Source organism: Melospiza georgiana, chromosome 21 (genome assembly GCF_028018845.1).
Source record: "Melospiza georgiana isolate bMelGeo1 chromosome 21, bMelGeo1.pri, whole genome shotgun sequence".
Classification (NCBI taxonomy): Eukaryota; Metazoa; Chordata; class Aves; order Passeriformes; family Passerellidae; genus Melospiza; species Melospiza georgiana.
In genome coordinates this window covers 8,081,968-8,104,832 of record NC_080450.1, presented here as the reverse complement: position 1 = coordinate 8,104,832, position 22,865 = coordinate 8,081,968, and the positions used below count along the sequence as shown (strand labels likewise).

Below are 22,865 nucleotides of genomic sequence, written 5' to 3'. Positions count from 1 at the left end.
TTGATTATCTGCTGCTGTGGAATGCAACAGGTGCATCTGGGATTGGTATCATGGGTTGTTTGTAATTAATGGCCAATCACAGTCAGCTGTATCAGACTCTGTCCGAGACACAAGCCTTCGTTATCATTCTTTCCTTTTCTATTCTTAGCCAGCCTTCTGATGGAATCCTTTCTTTTATTCTTTTAGTGTAGTTTTAATATAATATAAATCATAAAATAATAAATCACCCTTATGAAACATGGAGTCAGATCCTCATCTCTTCCCTCATCCTCGGATCCCTGTGAACACCATCACAGCCCTGGAGCATTCTCTGTCCCTCCATGGACACACTCGGATTCCAGCATCTGAGCATCCTCTGTCCCATCTCCCTCACATGCTCACACACCAACAATGAGGAAAACAGCAAAAAAAACCCCAAATCCCAGCACAAGAAAAACCACAATATAGGGAAAAACTGCTGTAGGTTCCTCCAGGAGCAAAGCCCAAGGCCTGTGTTTATAGTTACTACAACGTTGATTTTCCCTCCTCCATCCCTAGGAGCTTTTGTTCTGGGTCTTGCTCTGCTTACAGCAGTGAGAACATTTTGATTTTGCTGCTTCTCACCCTGGAATCCTTTGTGAGCTGTGGGGGTGAGGATTTGGGGTGAGGCAAGCACAGAACAGCTCAGGAAATGGGAGGGTATTGATGGGGATGGGTTTGGCGCTGGGGCAAAGGGGTCCCATCACTGATGCCACGTGAGATGAGACAATTCACTGCACCAAAACCCAGATAACAGCAGAAAAGCAGAGTTAAAATGTACATAAGGCTGTCCTGTGCTCTAGAGCCCCTCAGGAACATGACCTGAGTGCTGCCCTGCTGGGTTTGTGTTCATCCTCCCACAGCCACACGATCCCAGAGGGGCTGAGGCTGGAAAGGAGCTCTGAAGTCACTTGCTCCAGCCTAAACAGGGTCACTTAAAGCTCCAGGTGACCTCTGAGTTCAGCTACTCAGGGGGAAAAATACAATAAACACATGAGACAGAGATTAAACCAGAGGGGACAGTGTCCCATCTGTGACATCAGGGACAAATGTGGTTTTCAGGATGGCAAATCTTCACTTCCAAGGGCATCCCAAGGCCAAGCCTGCAGCCATGAAGGGTTTGACGACCACCTGCCTGTGGAGCCAAAGCCACATTGGTGTGAAATTTGAGCTTCTGCCTGCCCCTGAACTAGGGGAAACACACTTCTCCATAAAAATACCAAGAAACACAGTGGGAGCAGCTCCACCATGGAAGCACAGGGATGGGATCCACCTGCCTCTCTCAGGATTGGGCTGGCTCCATCCCAAAGCTCCATCCATCAGCTCCAGCAGTTTGGAGAGTACCTGGGGCAGGAATCTGAAGTGGGATGAGTCAAGGAGGTCAGGAATGTGGGAATCCACAAAATTAGAGGGAAAATCAGAGGGTTTTGGGAAAGCTGCAAAAGGCAGGCCTCAGATACAGCAGAACTGTAAGTAGAACTAAAGCAGCAGCCATGAGATAGGTCAGCAGAAAAATTATTTAAACTGTAGAAAAAGCAAGGGCAAATAGAACAATGGCCTGTGTATTAACACTTGTCTGAGTAGCTCTCTAAGCTGCAGAAAGTTTATCTAGCAAAATATTAGGAAGGTTAAAGCTTAATAATGAAGCTCTGTGTGTCATGTTTTAAGGCTTACAAGCAGGTATTGTATTTGAAATAAGCAAGCATTGTTTAACCAAAGGTACCTGTGCTTATGGTGACTGGATAGAACTACTGTCAATGTGCTTTTGCTTTGTGTGATTGGTCAAAAAACTTATAAAGTGAGTTGTAGCATTGAGTTCTTGGTCTGCTGCCTGGGATGTGAGCTGGTGGCATCTTCCCATTGTCATAACCATGGAATGAGACTGATGCTGGAAAACAAACCAGCTCAAGGCACGTTCCACAGCAGCCCCGTCTGTAAATAACCCCCCTGCTGGTGTCAAGGAATTCTCTTCCACCCTAAACAGGGCAGTTTTGGGGCTGGACTCTCCCATCACCCTCAACCCTATAGCAATGATTACACCAAGGCTGGGAACAGACATTTCCAAACAAGCCTCCTTCTATTTGCATTCGAAACATTTATTTTGGGAAATACATAATAAACACTATTATTTATACAAAAATGGACTAAATTTTCATAATGCTTATAACCCCCAAAAGGCCATTTTTAATAGATCTGGATGAAGGGTTTTTTTATTGTATTATTTTCTTTTTTTTTTTTCCTTCAAAAAAAAAAAAAAAAAAGTCAGGTTACAAAGGAGAAAGCGGCGTGTCTTGCTTGGCCCAGTTTGAGATACCAACTAGAGGAAAAAAAAGTTTAAGATGGCATTTGCAGAAGTGCCTCACACAAGAGGTTTTTTCCTCCCCTTTCAGTCTTTTTCTAACACTTGAAATATATTTTTTTTTTTCAGTTAATACATTTGTTGTTGTTTTTTTGCTAAAATATAGCAAGTCAGCAAGTAGAGAGTTGCTGTTCCCCAACAGCTCCGTGGGGCTGGGATGTGAGTGAAGGGGAGAAGGGATTCTCACAATTCACCCCCCTTTGGCTGCTGGGGGGGTGTGTGGGGAGCCCCAGCAAGGGGAGAGCAACCTCCTCCCTCCTCCTGTGCTGAGCCAGGCTCTGTCCCCCGTGGGCTCTGCAGGTGCCAACAGTGCTAGAGCATGGGACACGCTGCCACTTCAGTGTGTGCCCCCAAAATGGGTGATTTGCAGCAAGTTTTTTTTTCCCTTAGAGACTGGTGGACACCAGAAAGGCAAAGGGGAGCTGGGGAGAGGGGCAGGACTGCAGAGCTTTGCTCCAGGAAACCCTGCTCCTGTGTCACAGTGCTACCTAATGCTTGCAGGGTCTGATTTACACAGAAGGAGAAGGGTCTGGGGGCAGAGCAGGGGGAGCAGCACCCACAAACACCCCCCAGCTCCCCCCACACCTGCAGGGCTCGGTCAGCACATGCACAGACCCCCCTGCACAAGGACCAGCACAACAGGAGCATCTTCCCTGGACACACAGGGGACCCAGGAAATGAAAAGGAATTTACAGCTACCCAAGAGCCTCCTCTGATGTAGGGAAAAGCCCAAGAATCACAAGGGTCACACAGGACAACCCTCTGTCTCCCAGCACTGCTTTGCAGAGACAAAGTTCCACGCTCAGCCCCCTCAGGACAAACACACTCGCAGCCTTCAGAGGACAAGGACCCACCCAACTGAGTGACAAATAAATACACAAGTGTTCCCAGGACATCAGCCACAGCTCTGGCCCGAGGGAGAGGGAATGAGAGTCTCTGTGGAGGTTCACAGCCTTGTGCAGGCTGCAGAGACAGACAAGGCAGAGCCTCCCTCCCCTCTCCCACGCTATTGCAAGGTCACAGTCTAAAAGGCACTTCTCCCAAAGCAGGGCACTCTGCCTGGCCGGGGGTTGGTGACAGGCGAGGTGACACCTCAACACTCCCAGTTTATTGCATGTAGACAGGGTACAGGGGCTGGTTTGGGGGCTGGTGGCTCCCAGAGGGCTGCAGGAGGCAAGGATGGCACTGGCTTGCTCTCTTCATACCACCGTACCTCGCTTCCGAAGGCTCCATCCACCTGGAGGAGCCCTCGCCTTCCATGGACGGAGAGGAGGGGCTGCAAAGGCTCCCAGGGCACCCCAGCCCTGCTGGCCCCACAGATCTGCTCCCCTGGCGTGGCTGTGGGGCCACAGCTGGGGGCAAGTGAGAGCCCAGCCTGCACAGAGGGACGGACCCCGGGCCAGGGACGCCGCTCCGGGGGCTGAGCACAAAACTCATGGCACAAAGCAGGGGGAGAGCGGCCACCCCACTCCACGTCTGGTTATTTGGTCAGTTTACATGGCAGGGGGTCAGGGAGCAGGGCAAGAGGGACAGTGGCAGAGGATTTATATAAAAATAAAGGGGGGAGAGGGGAGAAAGAGCGAGCGTGAGCGAGCGAGGTCCTGGCTGCGGCGAGGGACGGTTACATTTCATTGGCCACCAGCTCCTTGTCAGCCACGCCGTTGGACAGAGAGCTCTGGCCCTCGTTCAGCCTCTTCACCCTGTAGGCTTCAAAGTGGATGTTGCTGGTAATATCCTTGATGTTCTGCATGTGTGTCCTGCAGGGAAGGGAGATGGAGCAATCACACCAGCCCATGTCACCCCAAACACCCCCCGGCCCGATGTCCCCTCCTGCCTTGCTGGTTAATGCAGGTTAATTCCCTCCTTTAGGGCACAGGAGGGAAGTAAAGGCAGTCATTGGCAGCATTATTGGGCAGCAGGAGCTAAAGCTTTCATTTGTGCCTGGGGACACAGACCTGTGGCTGCACAACACCCACCCAGGGAGATCCCCACCCTGCCAGTCCTGGGCTGAGGTTTTGTAGCCCCACACAACTCTGCCAGCAGCAGATCACCTGTGCAGAGTTGGCTTTGCAGCCACACTGGGGAGGAGCCCAATGTCCCCTCTCTAGCAAGCCCAGGGGGCTCAGCCTCCCTCTCCCCCACAGCAGGGACACTTCTTTCAGGAGGGACCAGCCTCACCCAGACCCCACAGTGACACCCCAGTGAAGGGTGATGCCTCTGAACTGGGGGTGAGATCTGGCACTGGTGAGGGACCACTAAGGCCAGAAGCTGCTTGCAGGCAAGCTGGAGCCACACTGCCAGCAATCCTGGAGTGTGTCCTGACCCCTCCACTGCCCCTCTCCCCCTGCACTCAGCCCCCAGGGAGTGGGGCCACCCCTTGCAGTGGGCCGGGAGGGAAGGCAGGGATGGAGGGTGAATGGGTGGAGGGAGGGAGCAGCAGAGCAAAGCAGCAGCTGCCTCAAGCTGTGCTGGGCTGTCCCCTTTCCCTGGAGGCCACCTGGTGACCAAAGGCTCTGGGGACAGGGCACTGACCTGATGAGGAGGTCCCGCAGGTAGGCGAACTCACAGTGTGTTGTGTTCTCCACTGGCAAGAGAGACAGAAACCATCAGTGAGCCCCCATGGCAGCACCTGGGGCAGCAGCAGCACCTGGGGGCTTCCCCAGGGTGTGGGGGGCTCAGGTGGGCTCTGAAAGCCCAGGGTACAAGTGCAGGACTCAGGAGTCCTCTTTGCTGCTGGAAAGCTCAGCCCTGGTGAGGTCTGACAGCACCCACAGCCCTTCCCAGGGTCCCACCAACAAGGAGCTCCCAGCAGCACCCCCAGCACAGCCCCAAAACCCCAAAAAAGACAGGGAGGGGGCTGTGGTGAGCTCTCCACTGAAGTTTCATCTGTAGCTCAGCCATGAGCATCCTGCAGAACCCCAGGCACAGTGTGAGGGCTGTGCAAGGACAGGAACTCCTGCTGCCAAGGGCCTCTGATGGCAGGAGGAGGAGTGCTTGCAATAGGGAAAAACCAAGGGGTGCTGCTCCACCACAATCAGTCTCACAGCTGCTATTTTACCTCTAATTTTATTCAATTTAGAGGAAGAATGCCTTTTTAATTGGTTTTTTTTTATCCCAAAAATCCTGTACATAAAATAGCAGAATCCTTTATGCTGGAGAAGACCTCTAAGATCATTGAGTCTAACTATTAAACATCAGGCAGAAATGGCAAAACACAACCACAACTACTCTGCAAAGGCTGCCTGTGGCCATGGCTGTGTCCTGGGGGTCTCCCTGTGCAGAAGGCAGATGCCTTCACAAGGGGAAGGTGAGGGTTTAATGAATCCCATTGAACTCAGAATGTTCAGGGATACAGCACAAGAGGGCAGCAGAGCTTCAAAATACACCGATTTTCCTGGCAGCTCTGTTAAACCATCCCTCAACACAGGATTCCTATTAAAAAGACTTGTAAATGAGAGGAACCTGTGAAGTGAAGGGGAGGAAGATGAGAGGGGTGGCACTGGAGATGAGCCAGCTGGCTGCCAGAAACCAGCAACAGGGAAATGTGTGAATGTGCTGGAGCCAGGAGCTTTCATCTAGCCTTTAAACCATGATTGTAAAATGGGGGAGGAAAAAAGGGAGATGGAGATGGGAGATAGAAGAGGGAAGAGATCCCACAAGGGCACCAACCAAAGGCATGGTGGAAGGTACAGATGCCAGGGGAAGGTTCTAGCAGGGGCTTGAGACATGGGGATGTCACTGGTGTGCCCTCAAATCCTGCCATCAGGCAATTAGCTGTGCAAGAAGCACAAGGCAGGCCATGAGACCCCCAGGAATGTCCCCTCCAGCACTCAGCAGCCCCCCAAGGCACACAAAGGCCCAGGAATCCAGCACAGGAGCAATGGCCAAGGTGTTTCCAGTCCTCAAAAATGAGGAAAATTATCCTTTTTTGGAGGGACAGGGAAGCAGCACATCCATTTCAATTTCTACTGCTGGTTTTGGACTTTATTAGGGCAGGGAGGTGAGCTCAGGTACCTTCAATGGTGCCCCACTTGGTCTTCCTCCCAAGGATTCTTCTTCCATTCACCTGGTACTCCTGGTCACTGCCCACCACTGCAAATGGGATCATTTCCTGTGCAAAGAGAAAAACAAGGCAGTGATTTCTTCTGAGAACTGCTCAGGAAACCAAACCAGTGAGCAAAGTCCTACATCCTCCTGCTTCCAGGGGGGTTTCATGGGATGAGCTGGTTTGCCCCTGATGTTCCTGAGCAGTGCTGTCTGCCAGGGCCCACAGGCAGCCCAGGACTGGGTACCAGCATCTCCTGCACATGTGCCCAGCCTAAAACCAGCCCAAAGCCAGCCTAGTCCAGTCCCCCATTGGCAGGCACCAGGTACAGCTGAGCAAAGGTATCCCAAAACCTCCCTGGGAATTGCCCCCAGCAACCTGTGGCCAACTCATTTCCTGATCCAAGTTGGTGTCTTTGAACTTCAGAGTCCCTAAAAGCTATTTTTCTTCCACACATTTGTCTAATCCACTTTAATGTGCCAAAAAATTGCTGGCTGATTCCTGCAGTGTGGAATTGCTATCAGCAGGCAGCCTAGAGGTGAAATTCCATCCCAGTGCTGGGAAGGCTGCTGCCCTAGCCAGGGATGGGCAGGCACCCCTGCTCCCTGAGCCTGGGGCAGGGGAAGGGGCCATGGACCCTCTGTGAGGGCACCTGGTGTGGCAGTGTTCACAGGGGTCTGAGGTTGAGGGAAGAGATGAGGATCTGACTCCATGTTCCAGAAGGATTGATTGATTATTTTATGATATATATTATACTAAAACTATACTGAAAGGATTTCATCAGAAGGCTGGCTAAGAACAGCATAGGAAGGAATGATAACAAAGGCAGCTGTCTCAGACTCTCTGTCTGAGCCAGCTGACTGTGATTGGCCATTAATTAGAAACATCCAACATGGGCCAATCAAAAATCTACCTGTTGCATTCCACAGAAGCAGATAATAATTGTTTGTATTTTGTTCCTGAGGCCTCTCAGCTTCTCAGGAGGAAAAATCCTAAGGAAAGGATTTTTCCATAAAAGATGTCTACGACACACCTGGCAGGGTGGAGATGGGGATGGAGCATGGACAGGACACCTTCCCCACCCTCCTTCCACCCCTGCCCTGAGCTCTGGCAGGATCCCTGCTGCAGGGCAGACCCCATGGACAGGGCACAGCAGCTTTGGGAACACAACAGAGCCTTTGGGAAGGGAAGCCCAGGTCATGGCCAGCCCTGGAGCTGCAGGTCTGTCCCAGGCACTGACCCGGAATTTCTCGTTCACCAGCCGATCTTCAGAGTCCTCATCAAACTCCTTCTGGGGGTACACATCGATGCCATTGGCCAGGAGATCAGCCATTATCTAGGAGGGAAGAGCACAGGCATGGGTGAAGGACAGGCAGGCACAGGAGATGCTCCCAAAAGGGTCTCTGAGTGATCCCCACCAGTCCCAGCAGCAGCATCTCCCTCTCCATCCTAAACACAGCCCCCTTTGGGGACAGAGATTTGTGCCACACACCCACCAAGAGCCTGCCCTGCAACCTCTGCAAGAACCTGGTGCCAAAGACACGGCTCAGGCAGAGAGGGAGATGAAGTTACATGAGCTGGATGTTGTTTGGGGATTGGAAAAGACAAACAAGACAAGCCAAGCTGCCTAAGCAAAAGGGAACAGCTGCCAGGCTTGTAACACAAAGGTGAAAAGCTGCTCTCTGCTGTTTGTTTACACTCCTTGGAAATGGAACTTGATCTGGAGGGACAAGGACACAGCTTGGAAGGGCAGACTCCAAGGACTTTGCCTCTGTGCAAGGCCAAGAGATGCTGGAATCTGATTCCTGGGTGGAGGCTCAGCTCACAGGGAGTTTGAAGGATCAACCTTCTCCTACAATGCTGCAAACCCCAACCCAGGCTGGCAGCAGCTCCCAGCACTTCCTATGGCAATAGCTCCACCCCAGTCCTTCAGTGCAGGCTGGCAGAGGAGAGGATCCAGCCCAGGGGATGCCCCCAGCCAAGCCTCTCACCCTCAGCAAACCCCCACACTGAGTTTAGGGCAACAACCCAACAAAGCCAACTCCAGGGAGCACATTCCACTCCCTCAGCACAGCACTGGCACCAACCTGCAGCCAGGCTGGGGCTTCACGTCTCCAAACCCAAAATCTACCACCTCACTGAACCAGGCTACACCCCAGAAGCACACAGGGCTCTGCTTTTGGAAGCACACTGGAATGAATGAGTGGAAAAGGTCCCAGCCTGTGCCCAGCTGGCCTGATTTCCTGTCCTCTCATCTGCTGTGAGCAAACACACCATGTGGTGACATGCTCTCCCTCCATCTGAAAGGATTTGGGAGGTCTGGTTATAATCAGGAAGCAATCAGAGAGAGGGTGAGCTCGTCCTGTGCTGAGCCAGTGCAGAGCAGCAGAGCCAGGCACTGTCCCCATGGTATCAGCAGCCAAGGGTGCCCAGGTGACATCTGAGGCCCCAGACTGACTTTGTAGTGCCAGAGCCAGCCAGTCACCTAGAGACACAGGGATGTGTGCACTGGTGACCTCTGAATGGAGCCAGCAGCCTGCAGAAGCCACCCCAGAGAGCAGATGTGGCACCATGGACTCACCCCTCTGTGTCCCCTCACCTGCCCCTTGCAGAGCTCTGTGCAAACAGCCTGACAAGCCAAGGGAGCCCAGCCTGGGCCACCCCTCAGCTCCATTCCCTGGCAGCCTCTAACCAAGGAAATTGCTTGGAGAGTTTGGAACTGCCCCCAAAACCAGACTGGGTATTTCAGTGTCTGATGCTGCTCATTAAGAACTGGGAAGGAGAGGCTCCCACTGGTGTGGGAAGGTGCAGATCACCCTCTCCTGCAAGGGGGCATGGACCACCCCTGGCTAAGCTGTCCATAACCAGAGGAGTGGCCCCTAAACCCACCCTTTTGGCAAGATTCTCTTTCCCTTTACTTCTCCCAGGTCAGACTCATGGATCAAGGAGCTTGGTGGTTTTTACTTGTGCAGGGAATGCTGAGGCCCTCACACCTGCAGCCACATCCACCACCCACAGAAACGGATTTACAGTCTCTTACCAAACCCCCAAATGGACCACCTCCACCTCTGAGAGCACAGCCCATGCCTTGCTGTGGATTCAGAGAGCCAACCACGGGAATTTCATACTTTGCTTCCCTCCTCACCTCACCCAGCTGAGCTCAGCAAACCCACACGTTTTTACTGGTCCCTGTATCAGTGCACGACGCTGCACAGGGAGGCTTTTCCAGCCCCTACGTGCATCAACCTCCCAAAATAACAGAAACCAGCCCGAAAATAACAACAACAACAACAACAAAGGAGGCAGGAGAAGCAAGCCTACAGCTCCAAACTTATCCTGCACTGACAAAGATCCAAGAGAAACACAAGGAAGTGCTTGGAGAGCAGGCCTACCCTGCGGCCACGCGGGATCGCTCCGAGCTGCAGCCGGAGGAATGCGCTGGGCTCGGGGCCAGGCCCTGCCTGCACAGCCCTGCCAGGAGAGCCACGAGGGGGGCAAGGGGCACCAGGGGATGGGCCAGCCCAGAGGGGAGCCCAGGGAAGGGGCAGCAGCCCCTTACCCGCTGTTTGAAGTAGTCCCTCTCCTCCAGCGTCAGCGTGTCGGCTTTGGCGATCACCGGCACGATGTTGACCACTTTGCTCAGGCGCTTCATGAACTCGATGTCCAACGGCCGCAGCCTGGAAAACAGCAGGAAAAAGGGGATTTGCACTTCTGGAGAACGGCAGGAAAAAGGGGATTTGCTGCTGCAATCCCCTGGCAGGGAGAGGCATTCAAAGAGCAGACAGAGAGGGAATCGTTTCCTTTCAGATAGGACGAGTAAAGAGGGTTTGAAAGCACTTTAAACATTTCCCTTTCAAAGCTGCCGCTATCGGCTGTGAGCCCTCACAAAGCCCCGTGAAGTGGCAGAGGGCTTTTATCTCTGCAGGGCCACAGAGGACTGCAGGAACTTGCCCAGAGCTCCTGGTGTCCTTGGTGGGGCTGGGATGAGAGCAGGGCACTGCAAATCAAATCCTAACCTGCTCCAGCTCTGTCCAAGCTGTCACCAACCGTCCAGGGACAGCACAATGTGCAAATGGCCACAGATGAGACCATCCCTGCTCACATTCCCCCTGTGCTGAGCACCAGTTGCTTGGGACAACTTACTGAGAGTATTTCTACATATCTCAATTAATATCTGCTTCATCATTTGCTCCCAGAGTATTTGGAAGCACCTGTTACACTGGTGGTACAAAAGCAATAAAATGTAAATTAATATTTTGCAAAATATTTATGTTGTTCAAAGTGATATATCCAGATATATATTTTTTTTATCCAGAAAACGATGCTGAAGTTTTATCATATGCCTGCACAGGATTTTGATGTAAGGAGCCTTTAAGTTCTCCATCAATGTCACACAACAATCTGTGATTCATATTGGTCTCTAGATTTCTTTCAAAGGGTCATACAGAAAGGTTGTAAGAAAGGGTTTACATAAAGCAAACCCTAAAGTCTGTGGTTATGCACAAGCTGGGAGTGCCTCTCACATTCATCAGCTGGGATTAAAAAAAGCTCTGGACATTCTCCAGGGGCTCACAGAAGAGATGCTGTTTGTTCCAGAGGGCAAAAATGTCAGAAAATCTCTACAACAAAAGTCTCAGCAGAGGAAAGCTGCAGGGATTGCATAACCCCAGTGATCAGTGCCTTGGGAAATCCCTCCCTGCTGACAGCTCCACTTCCACATCAAGGCTGCAGACAGCAATGAGGGCACCTGGCCATCATCCCCTGCTGCTCCTCAGTCCTCTCTGAAGGTGTTTGAACTGCTGGGGGTCCCAAACCAGGAGAAAACTCTCCTTGGGACACCTCCAGGTGCTGCAGGTCTCCCTTGGTGGCTCTGAAGGAGATGGGGACATGCAGCACAGTTGAGTAGGTGCTGCCTTGAAAAGGAAACCTGGAGGCCCCAGGGTCAAGGATCACCTTTGAAATGAGCCCTCACTGAAGGGCCAAGAGAGCACCCACTGCCAAACCCCTCCATGGTCTCCCTGTGGCCCACAAAGGGCTCAGAGACCCCTGCAGAGCCAGCCACAGGAGTGCAGAGGGGAAGGGACTGATCCTGCCCCTCAGCAGCCACCAGGCAGGGTCCCCATCCCACAGGGACACCTCTGCCTGGCTCCATTCAGCCCCTGAGAGCCACTCAGCTCCAGCTGACTGAAAACAGCAGCTCAGGGGTGCCCCAGAGCAGCCAGCAGTGGTGACCCAGCTGAACCCTGCCCTGGTCATCCCCTCTCCCAGGGATGGAGCCAGGTGGATCCTGTCCTCACACACCAACACACACAGCCCTGAGCACATCATTAGCACAGGGACAAACGAGGTCCTAACACAAACACAGGGTCACAGATCACCCTGGGCCCCAGCAAAGAGAGATTTTGGCTATTAAAGGGAAAAAGGAATAGAAAAAACCCACAAGGAACCCCCCATGGACACATCTAAGCTGACTTGCTGCTGGCAAACATTGTTTGGAGCTCTGCATAATGTATTTCCCAGACCTCCAAGGAAGTAATGCAGCAATGCTCCTTTCCCAGCAGAATTCTTTCCCCTCCTCTCTCTTTGCTATTTTCCAAACAATTTTTCTCCTCTAAAAGCTTCTTCCCCACTGAGCCTGTGTTCCTGCCTCTTTCATCAGCTTTTCCTTTAAAGACCAGGATGCATACAGAGCATGAATCCACAATCAGGCAGACATTAGAGTTTTCAGCAAAATCTACATGTTAAAGGCTCAGTTCCATCCCTCAGATCCCTCACACATCTGGAGGATGCTGAGGATGCCACAGTGCCTGCCCACACCCCTGCTGTGTCCAGCAGCATCCCCCAGGCACAGTGACCTTGTCCATCTGCACCCAGGCACCTCTGACAAAACTTTCTGCTCCCAAAACTCTGTTTTTAGGGTTTTCTGCAAGTTTCTAGATATCCTATCAACTCCTGCTAGGTAGGTAGCTCCCCCAAAATTTTAATTATGTAAAAGGAAGCAAAGCTTTTCACCAAGAACAATGCCTGCCTGCAGCTACACATCACATTCATGTGAAGACACCATGGATTAAGGTGGTGACAAGTGCTGTTTGCTCCAAGCACATCACAGAAGAGAATAGAAGGCTCAAAAAAAAACCCCCAAATCTATTTTCTTCCCCTTCTCCAAATGGTCTCTGATATTATTAACTTACAACAAACACATTTTGGGCTTTGCTGGGAGGGGTGGAGGAGCTCAAAGGGGAGTGGGTGGGCTGGAGCAGGAGGTGCAGTGTTGGGGAAGATGAAACAGGAAAGCCTTATCAATATGATTGCCTGGCAAAAGATTTTGAGAACATAGAAACTGTAAGTGAGATTGAAATGAAAGCAAGCTCTGAGATCCCTCAGTTACTGAACAACTGGAAAACAATGGTGTGGCCAGCTGAAGGTAATCCCCTTTTGATGGAACAACACCCTCTGCTTGCAGGCAGCTCCAAGGGTCAGAGCAGACCCTACAGCTTGGCAGAAGAGGCCCAAAGAGGAGTTTTTAGGGTTTAAAATGTAACACAGTATGGTAATGTAATGATTCTTATAGGCTGTATGGAAATGCTGTAGGATTTGTATCTTGTACTAGATTGGTTAGTGAGAATCAGAATATTCAACACAGAAGAAGATTTATTGTATTGGAATGGGAACCTCACTCTCTTGCCTTTTACTCTCTTACCCTTTTACTCTCTCTCTCTCTCTCATCCTCTCTCCCCCTCTCTTCTCTCATTCCTGCCCTGAGCTGTGGCTGGCAGCTCCCAGCAGGGCCCTGCACCCAGGCCCTTTGCAATGAACGCCAAGTTCCAGTCCTGGCTGCAGAGATCTCTGGTCTCTGTCCATCCCCACCATCCCACCCCCTGATGCTCTGACAGTGCAGCATGGGCTCAAACCACTCCAGGTGCTGCTGGTTGTTCCTTCATCCCCTCCTGCTGTGGGCTTGGAGGAGGCTGTGAGCTGGGCACACCTTGGCAGGGCTGGGCACACACTGTCGTGCCCAGGACACACATTTTGATTTCTGCCACTGTGCACAGACAGGATCTAAGCACAGGCTCATTCCTGCTGCTTCCCCTGAAATGCTGTTACAGGAATCAAAATCCACAGTGAGCTGTGAAGTTATTTCCTTTTGGTTGTGCCCCAGACCAAACTAACAGCAGGAATTTGAGCTGTGTGTTAAGCAAACACCAGTGAGGACCCAGCAGCTGCCCAGCCCAATCACCTGCTCCAGGGAGCTGCTGGGCACCTGAGAGGGGCAGCCAGAGGGGAAAGAGGGAGTGGGTGGCAGTTCCTGAGCCACCAGCCCTGACAGAAGTGCTGATGGGGCCAGGCAGAGTTCCAGAGCCACTCCTGAGCTGAACTGAGCTTTGCAGGGGTCACAGCAGGGATATTTATTGGCTGGCAGGGCCCAGCCTGTGCAGCTGCAGCTGGAAGCCCCAGGCAGCACCAACCTCAGCCTTCATGGGTACATGGGAGTGTTACAGGCTGTGTGTGAACTGCCTGGGCTGCAAAGCCTGTCCTGAGCTCCCTTGTGAGCTCCCTCACGCAGCAGAAACTTCTCTGCTGATTAACCCTGGAGCTGCCTGGATGGGAGGGCCAGACTGAAACTGAGCCAAGCAATCCTCTGCTCCTGCCTCCAGATCTCTGCACCAACTTTGTTGGGTTTTTTTTATCTCTCACTCCTTTTTATCTAGCAAAAAGCTAGCTCTCACCCAGTGCCCTGGCAGGCTTCACCCAGCTGCACAGGGAGTTCTGTGCCATTCCCAGCCATGCCAAGGACCTCAATGCCCTTCCCATACCCTGCTGCAAGGGACCACGGACCTGCTGCCTCAGCCAGGGCACAAACCTGCACCCAGCTGTGTGTGACAACCCCAGGACAAGGCTCCCCCACAGGATCCTCTGCTACAGCACTGTCACAGCAGCTCCACCCTGCAGGAGAGGAGGCCACATCACCCTTTGCTGGGGAAAGCCTGTCCACAATGATGAAAAACATAATTTGGACTTCACAAGAGAGCAGAGAGGAACCCCAATTCCTGCATGAGCTCTCAGAGAAGCAAAATTTCCCATCCCAGTGGGGTTTGTCCCTCAGGTGGCAGGAGGGGACGGGTGAGCCAGTGACAGTGGGGACAGCCCCAGCCAGGCTCTCAGCCTGCAGGGAAAGAGGATCAGCACAGGGCTCAGCAACAACAGCCCCCAACTGCTGGGCTCACTCAGATATTGGAAACACATGTTCACTGGAGAGAAGGAAAAAAAGCAGCTGAAAATCCACACAATTGCTGTTGGCCGGCGGGTGAGAGAAACCAGAGCGCGGCTGGAGAGGCTCCACCAGGGGACACAGAGTGGGGCTCCACATCCCTGCCTGCACTGCCAGGCACCCAGCACACCCCCCCTCTGAGCATCAGACCTGCTCTTTAAGAGTTAAACAGCCAGAGGGGTGAGGAAAAGATGGAGCACAGCTAAAGCTGCAAGTCAGACCTGCCGAGGCAGGGGCTGCAGATCTGGGCTGAGATTAGTGGGACCAACATGTTAGACTGGCCTAAAAATGTCTTTTCCCTTTGGAAGCTTCTCTGTTTTATTGTATTCAACCATAAATGTTTCATCAGCCCCTCTGCTCCTGATCAGTTACACAAGAGGGGCATTTCTGGCCCATGCAGGCATTTTATTCCAGTGAAGGATGCATTTTTGGTCTACCCACTGACAGAAGCAAAACAAAGTCTTTTCTATTGGAATAAATCTCCACATGGGGAAGTGGAAAAGGCTGACATTAATGCAGTGCTGGAGGCTTAAGTTTACTTTTGAAAACAGACCCAAAAACATCCCCAATGCAGACAGAGCCAGAAGTGGAAGGAATTGACACAAATCAAAAAGAAACTTAGTTCTCGTTTTCTGTTGTGATACTTTAAGTCACATTTTTCAAGACATTTTAAGTGCCCCAGATTTTCAGGGTGGGCTGTGTGCCTAGGAGGGGGAAAAAAAGAAAATAGAAAAGGAAAAAAAAATAGAGCAAGATCTGAGCCTTTTGATGTTGTCACTTGAGAAGTGCCAGAGCCAGGAGAACTCTGGGCTGAATAAACAGCATCCCTCTTGCAGACTAGTCAAACAACCTAGAAAATACCCTTATAGGGTGAGGGTGTTCACTGCCTTGGAAGCACAAGGAAAACTGGCTTCTCCCTTTACAAAGAAAAAAAAAAATTAATGTTCTGCTTGCAAAAGTAGCCTCTCCATCCAATTTGAGACCTGGTTCCATCCTTGGTTGAGCAAGCAAAGTGACCAGAGCAAAGGCAGCAGCTCCCAGGAGCTCAGAGAGGATTTCATGGGCCTTCAGAAGAGGAAACACCTCATTTCTCTGGGGTACAGCAGCTCTGCTGTGTTATTGCAAGGCCTCCTGAGGATGGCTTCAAGCTGTCCTGGAGCTCCTCAAGCCCCAAAACCCATGGGAGGATCCTGGGCAGAAGTGCCCTGAGGGCTGAGGGGAGCAGGGACAGCAGGGTACGTACGAGTGGCCCGTGGCTGGGATGAAATAAATACAGCAGTGCACCCTCGTGTCAGGGATCTGCTTCTTCCTGTTGATGTTGATCTCCTCCTGCAGGTACTTCTCATACTGGTCATTGATGAACTTCATGATGGGCTGCCAGCTGCAGAGAGAGGGCAACACAGGGTGGTGTGAGGGACCTGGACCGCTCACTCTGGGATGTTCAGCACCTCCTAAATCACAAACCTCAGGTGTTCACTGCTTAGCAGCTCCACACACTGCTGCAGGAGGGGATTTACTGGCTGCTTTAGACAAGCAAGTGCCTAAAAATTGCTCCCTTCTCTCCTCCTAGACCTGGCTGTGGAGCAGCACAGCCCTGGCTCCTTGCAGGGGGCCACACCACAGGAGCAAGAGCAGAATCAAAGCCCACAAGCCCAGCCCAGCTGGTGGTGGGGACAAGGTCAGAGCCAGACACTGTGCCAGGGATGCCAGGCGGAGTTCAGCCTCCAGAGCCACATGAGCAGAGTCTGGGGACTGGCCCTGCTGGCACACAGCTGCTCCCAGGCACAAACAAAGGTTGTCTCATGCCTGGAACAGCAGGATGTTTGTGGCTCTCACAGGGAGCATGGCACTGCTCTGCCACCACAACAACCTCCCTCCTGCTGCCCACGGAGCAGGGGGGCACAGCACCAGGCTCCAGCCCTGGGCACGGGCTCAGGGGGTGCTGGGGGTGCCCTGGCCTCCCCCTGACCCAGGGCAGAGGGGCAGCTCACCAGTTCTCGTTGTTGATGTGGTCCCCAAAGCCCGGCGTGTCGATGACCGTCAGCTTCATGCGCACTCCCTTCTCCTCAATCTCTGCAAGAGAGCAAAGCTGCTGTGTGAGGGCAGTGCTGAGGGATGCTCTGGCCAAACCCACCCTCCCAAAATCAGTGCAGGGCTGGAGCTTGCTCCCAGGGGAGAAATGCACCTTCACAGCTCCTCAGAGGCACAAATCAGCCATCCAAAGGGATCCAGCCCCATATCCACCCTGAAATGCCACTCCCACAGCCCCTTCCAACACAATTAACTCAGTGCTGATGAATAAATAAAAACCAGATGTTTTCTCAGCCCTGCAAGCATCTATGGATGGCAAAAGCCCATTTAGAAAGATAAGAGTGGAGGTTTATGGAGGTTCAAAACTCTGTGAATCCCCAGAGACACAAGGCAGAGCAGGACCTAAAGCCAAAGCAGCAGGTGGGACCTGCAGGGCCTCACCATGAGTGATGGATTTGATTTCAATGGTCTTGGGGATCCTCTCCTCAGCAGTTGGCTGTACAGATTTCCGGCTGATCTTGGATTTGAAGAGAGTGTTGATTAACGTGGACTTCCCCAAGCCACTCTGACCTGGAAGAGAGCAGGATAACCCAGAGTCAGCACTCCCTGCTCTGGCAGGGGCCAGGGGATGGGGCTGCTGACAGACCCAGCCTGCACCAGATGGGATGGAGGGAAGGAGGGAGGGATGAGGAGCAGCTGCTCCCCTGCAGCTCCCCCAGGCCAAGGAGCTCCAGGCCAGCCCAGCCAGGAGGATGCTGCAGGTAGCAAAGCCCCTCCCTGGCTCCAAAGCAGCAAACCAAGAGCTCGTTCCCTGCATCCAGGCAAAACCCCAGCAACCCCAAGGACAGGCAGACAGTGCTGGGGATGTTTGAAAGGCTGTGGTGATGCTGAGCAGGGCATGGGGACCAGAGAACCCCAGGAAAACCATCCCAAGTGTGCCTTTACTCTCCTGCAGTCTGCTCTGCCCAGTTCCACAGGGAGGGCAGTGGAGCAGCTTGGCAAGCCTTTATCTGGACAGGACTAACAGCAGCAACGATCCTGCAAACCTCAGGCCTGCTGCATCTGCTGCTGCTTCCCTGACAGACTGTGCTGCAATCACCCAGCTGGCTGCACAGACACAGGTCCATGCCAGGAGCTTCTCTGAATCCCACAAACAACAGCCCAAGAAGCACATGAGATTCCACAACTTTAGAAAAACAGCTTTTAGAAAAGCATTTTCATGCTTGATATCCCAGAGCTGACGCTGACCTGTGTGGAAAGGACAGCAGCAGCTCCTGACTCTCCAGGAAAAGCTGTCCCATGAGCTTGGAGAACAATTTTTCCAGAGTGCAGAAAACAGAATTAACTCTTCAAAACCCAGGGAGCAGAAAAAAATTAACTCCTCAAAAGCCAGGGCCCCCTGCAAACACTGCAGAGATCTTGCACACACCACAGGGACCCAATGGCCCCATTCTGCCAAGATGTTACAGCCAACTATCATGGCATTGTCACCAGCATGTTCCTTGTCCCACAGAGTGTCCCTGAGCAGAGTCAGCAAGGGTTTCACCCACATCCTTCAGGGTCTTGGACCATCCAGGCTGCCGAAGTCCATGGCAGGACCAACCAGCATCACCTCCTGGCATCACCTCACTCCCTGATCAAACAGCAATTTTACAGCTGAGTTTGCAACATCACCAATGGCTGCAATCCAGCACATAAAAACTCCCCTTGACTGTCACTGTCACTGCTGGGCAGTAAGAAACACATGGCCCAGGCTGGGGGAACTGCTCCCAGTCCTCTGCTGCCTAAAACCACAGGGCAAAGCACTACCAGGCCTGGAGCTGGGCATGCAGAGCCAAAACAGAGCTCTCACTGCACCACTGCTCACCATTAAATGGGAGAGGGAAAGAGGGGAAGTGACACACTGGGGACAGGTGAAATCAGGGTGACACACTGGGGACAGGTGAAATCAGGGTGACACACTGCCAGAGTGGGTCTCTTTGTGTCTGCCCAAGCTGCTGCAGCTGCACTGCTGGAAAGGGACCAGAGGTGAGAGCCACCAGCAGCCAGGATGTGATGCCCCATTGGCACCACAGGCACAGGGTGACCTCACTGAGCCACACTGGGGTGCAGCTGGGGACCCTAAGGCTGTGACACAGGCAGCTGAGCACAGGGCAGAGCTCCCTTCCACCAGCCCTGGTGTGCAGCCCACTGCCTTTCCCACAGCTGGAATCCAGTGGGAAAATCACAGCTGAGCCTGGCCACCTCTGCTCTCCTTCCAGCTGCTCTGCACAGAAAACTGAATGCAAAATTTGTGCTTTGGGGTTGGGATTTTTAAAAGTTCAGACATTCCTCTTCATCTCTGCAACTTCAGAGGACAAGGGACTAAGCTGACCACAGCCTGCAGCCCCCTCTCAGCTCTGGCTGGGATTGAGAAACCCTTTTGAATGGGGACCTTGCTACAGTGGGGTTTTCACAAAGCCCCACCACAGGGACATAGTGAGGAGTGACCACAATGGCAGTGATGCTCAGTCCCCAACTCCCTCCTGTAAGGCAGAGATTGGATCAATTCCAGCTCAAGGACTCACAGTTTAGGCTGGATGGGTGTGATGGAGCTAAATCCATCCCTAGGAGGCACAGCAGGATGAGGGCTGGCTGCTGCCCCGGCCCCGAGGTGCTGCTCCTCCTGCATCTTCTGGGAGGGCCAGAGCTCCACTTGTTTATGCTGCCCTGAATTCCCAGCCTGTAAACAGCCAGCCCAGCTCCTGCCAAGGGCAGAACAATGTTTTCCAGGCACGCTGCAGCACAGGCCTCCATACCACACACAGTGCTGCCAAGGCAGAGCTGCTCCTGAACATCCCTCCCCATCTGCACAGCACACTGCTGAGATGCTGAGGCAGCACAGCCTGCTCCTGGAGGGATGGGAGCCTCCTCCAGCAGGAAAATGGGAGCTCAGCACAGGTAATCTCTCTTTCAGGCTCCCAGGACCAGTGCAGTGATTCCTCTGTTTGCAGCAGAGGTGTTTCTTAACACACCTCCCAAGAACTGGTTCTAGTTTTTTGGAAGCTTTCTCCACGGCCTCAGGTCAATTGTAGTGCTCTTTTGAGGGTCTGGGCCTTTTAACACAGAAAGTCTAAAATTCCCAGCATGCAGGGTTCTGACAGTCATGCACTGACCAGCCTTGCTGTGATCACCCAGCCCAGGGAACCTTCCCTGCAGAGGGAATGAAAGTATCACAAGGGAAAGGCTGAGCACCCACAGAGCTTGCTGAAATCTTTAACAGAAATAGCAAAAACTCTGGATCAGACCCCTCCACAACCCCAGGCAGACCTCCAGGATGTCCATCACACCTGCAGCCTTACACAGCTCCTCCCAAGAGGACAAGGGATGGTGAGGCCCCATCACCACACCATGGTCACTGCCTGGGATTTACTCCCCTCATGCCCCTGCAGCTCCCCTGGCAGACACAGGCAGGGAGAGCTGCCACCTAACCAGCCCAGCCCCAGGGAGCACAAGCTCACACAAGGGCTCCATAGCACCAGGTCAGATATTAAAAGCTGGAAAAGAGCAGAAAAGCCTCATTTCTTTTCCCTTTTCCCCTTGGCTGGTGTCCCACAGTGCCTGCCCAGATCTCCAGCATTTTGCAGGTCAGTGGCTGTGCCATCCCTGGTTTTGGGGGCTTGGGAGCTGCAGGAGCACAGACCCTGAAGCTGCAGCCAGAGCAGCAGTGATGCAGCCAGTGTCATTAGCCCAGGAGAGCTAACAAGCAGGAGCTTGTGGGCAGCAAGATTTGGGCACACAAGCCTCCAGCCCTCCCTCCTTGCATGTGGACACTCCCTGGGACACCATGCAGGTCCCCAAAGAAGCCAAATGACAGAGCTATGCAAACCCCTCCTGCTGCTCTTTATTTCCATCATAAATCACTGCTTTTGGCATTTCTTCCCTGGTACTTGTAGCAGGGCTGCCTGAATACAAAAAAAAAAAAAAAAAAAAATCCCAAACAGGAATTTTACCCAAATTGCTGGAGGTACCAGCAGGGATGAGAGTTCTGGAATAGCAGCAGCAGTGGAGCCCCTTGAGCCCTTAAATCTGCCTCTGACAGCTCAAACCAGGGCAGGACTTCCAGGAGAGCTGTCCAGGGAGCTCTTGTGAGCCCTGACGAGGCTCCTTCCTCCGAAAGCCCCTCGAGGTGCTTTCCTCTGGGATGTGCTATGGACAATGCACCCCAAGATGCAGGAGGATGAGGACCACGTCACATAGACAGCTTTAACCCCAGCTGACCCCAGGCTAGCTCCTTGAGAGCAGGGTTTGCTGACTGCCAAGGCAGAGCCCCCAGCGCTGCTCCTGAGGAGGCTCCAAAGGGGACAAACATTGTGGCGGCACAACGACAGCACGGGGGGAACAACTCACCCACAACCATGATGTTGAACTCGAAGCCCTGTTTCATGGCTTTCCTCCTCAGCTGCTCCAGGATGGCATCGATGCCCACGTAGCCGAAGTCGGCAGCCGGCTTGTCCGGCCGCGCCGGCGCCGCCTGCCTGGGGCCGGCATCGCGCGCAGCGTCCGTCATGGCGGGAGCGGGGCTGGGAACGGCCTCTGCACCTGGGGGGACACACAGCCTGCTCACACATGCTGCTCCTGCTCACACATGCTGCTCCTGCTGCCTCAGCTTCTACATTTTAGAGCTTTTGTATTTTTCAGATTCTCTGTTGATTTAGTGTGTGGGTCTGGGCTTCATATGAGGGGATGGTGAGCTCTGTGCACAGAGCAGAGAGACAAAACAATTCCTGCTCCAGCTGGGGACCAAGGACAAATGATCCAGATCTCAGCCCAAGAGCACAAACAACATGGGTTGAAGAGAGAAAACCAAGAAGGATGGGACTTCATCAGCTAAAGCTGTAATTGGACAATTAACTCCAATATGCAAATGGACCAGAATGTATAACCCCAACCCTAACGCTAACCCCATGGCCAGTCATCTGTCGCAGACATCTTTCATGAAAATCCTTTCCTTAGGATTTTTCCTCCTGAGAAGCTGAGAGGCCTCAGGAACAAAATGTAAACGTTGATTATCTGCTGCTGTGGAATGCAACAGGTGCATCTGTGATTGGCCAATGTTAGATGTTTCTAATTAATGGCAAATCACAGCCCAGCTGGCTCAGACACAGATTCCAAGCCACAAACCTTTGTTATCATTCTTTGCTATTCTATTCTTAGCCAGCCTTCTGATCAAATCCTTTCTTTTATTCTTTTAGTGTAGTTTCAATGTAATATATATGACAAAATAATAAATCAAGCCTTCTGAGACATGGAGGCTGACTCTTTGTCTCTTCCCTGATCCAAGAACCCCTGTGAACACTGTCACAGTCATCCATTTTGGGTTCATCTGGGGTGTAGCCCTGGCTGGGTCTTGTACTGCCCAAAGTGGATCCATTAAAACCTTCCAATAAATCCCTACTTTATTCTTTAGCTCTGTCTAGCCTCTGTCCTAGGTCAGCCTTCACAAGGAATCACAGGAGCTGCATCCAAAGCAGGAGTAAAGCACGTGCAGAGACTCACGGTACCAGCAGGCTGGGTGGGAGGAGGAGTGTGGGATTTTCCTCCACAATAATTACATTAAATTTGGGAATTTTTCTCTCTGTTTACTGTTTTCACTTGATCCCTGCCCACTCCACCAAAGCTGGCACAGCAAAGGGATGCTGCTGTGGGGGTGTGAGCAGGACCCAGCACCCAGAAAATCCTCACTCCATGTCTGGGAGTGACAAATGCTTTTTACCCTGTGCCCAGGCAATGCTGTTAAAGTCTGGCAGACCTACACATCCCACTCCTCCACAGCCCTGTGCACACTGCTGGTGTGACCAGCTCAGCCACGTTCTGGGGGGAGCTGGCTGGCTCTGCAGACACAGGCAGACCTTGGCATGCACTGCCACGTGCCCTCCTCGAGCTGCAGCTGACGCAGATCAGAGCCTGCCGGCCCTGGCTTGTGGAAAACCCAACACATTTGCATCAAGACAAGCTGTGCCAGACAACACCCACACAGCCACGGAGCTCCTGTGCTCTCGCTCTCATTCTGTCCATATCTGCTCAGAAAGCCAAAGCCTTCAGCTTCCCTCTGAGACAGGCTGCCTGTCTCCTCTACAAGATGCTCCAGCCTAACAAAGTCC

General features: G+C 52.6%; 1 protein-coding gene across 3 annotated transcripts in view; it reads right to left on the bottom strand.

The window, feature by feature from the left end:
- Window positions 1-2,098: 2,098 nt before the first annotated feature.
- Window positions 2,099-22,865, bottom strand: part of SEPTIN9 (septin 9) — a 112,515-nt gene continuing 91,748 nt past the window's right edge. For all 3 annotated transcript variants that reach the window (XM_058038966.1, XM_058038965.1, XM_058038964.1), the window contains exons 3-11: window positions 21,112-21,303; window positions 17,164-17,292; window positions 16,683-16,764; window positions 15,935-16,072; window positions 9,982-10,099; window positions 7,663-7,758; window positions 6,392-6,488; window positions 4,910-4,961; window positions 2,099-4,134 (exon numbers count right to left, since the gene is read on the bottom strand). In XM_058038966.1, coding sequence (XP_057894949.1) covers window positions 3,999-4,134; window positions 4,910-4,961; window positions 6,392-6,488; window positions 7,663-7,758; window positions 9,982-10,099; window positions 15,935-16,072; window positions 16,683-16,764; window positions 17,164-17,292; window positions 21,112-21,303 — 1,040 coding nt within the window. In that variant the 3' untranslated portion in view covers window positions 2,099-3,998. The remainder of the gene's footprint in view (window positions 4,135-4,909; window positions 4,962-6,391; window positions 6,489-7,662; window positions 7,759-9,981; window positions 10,100-15,934; window positions 16,073-16,682; window positions 16,765-17,163; window positions 17,293-21,111; window positions 21,304-22,865) is intronic.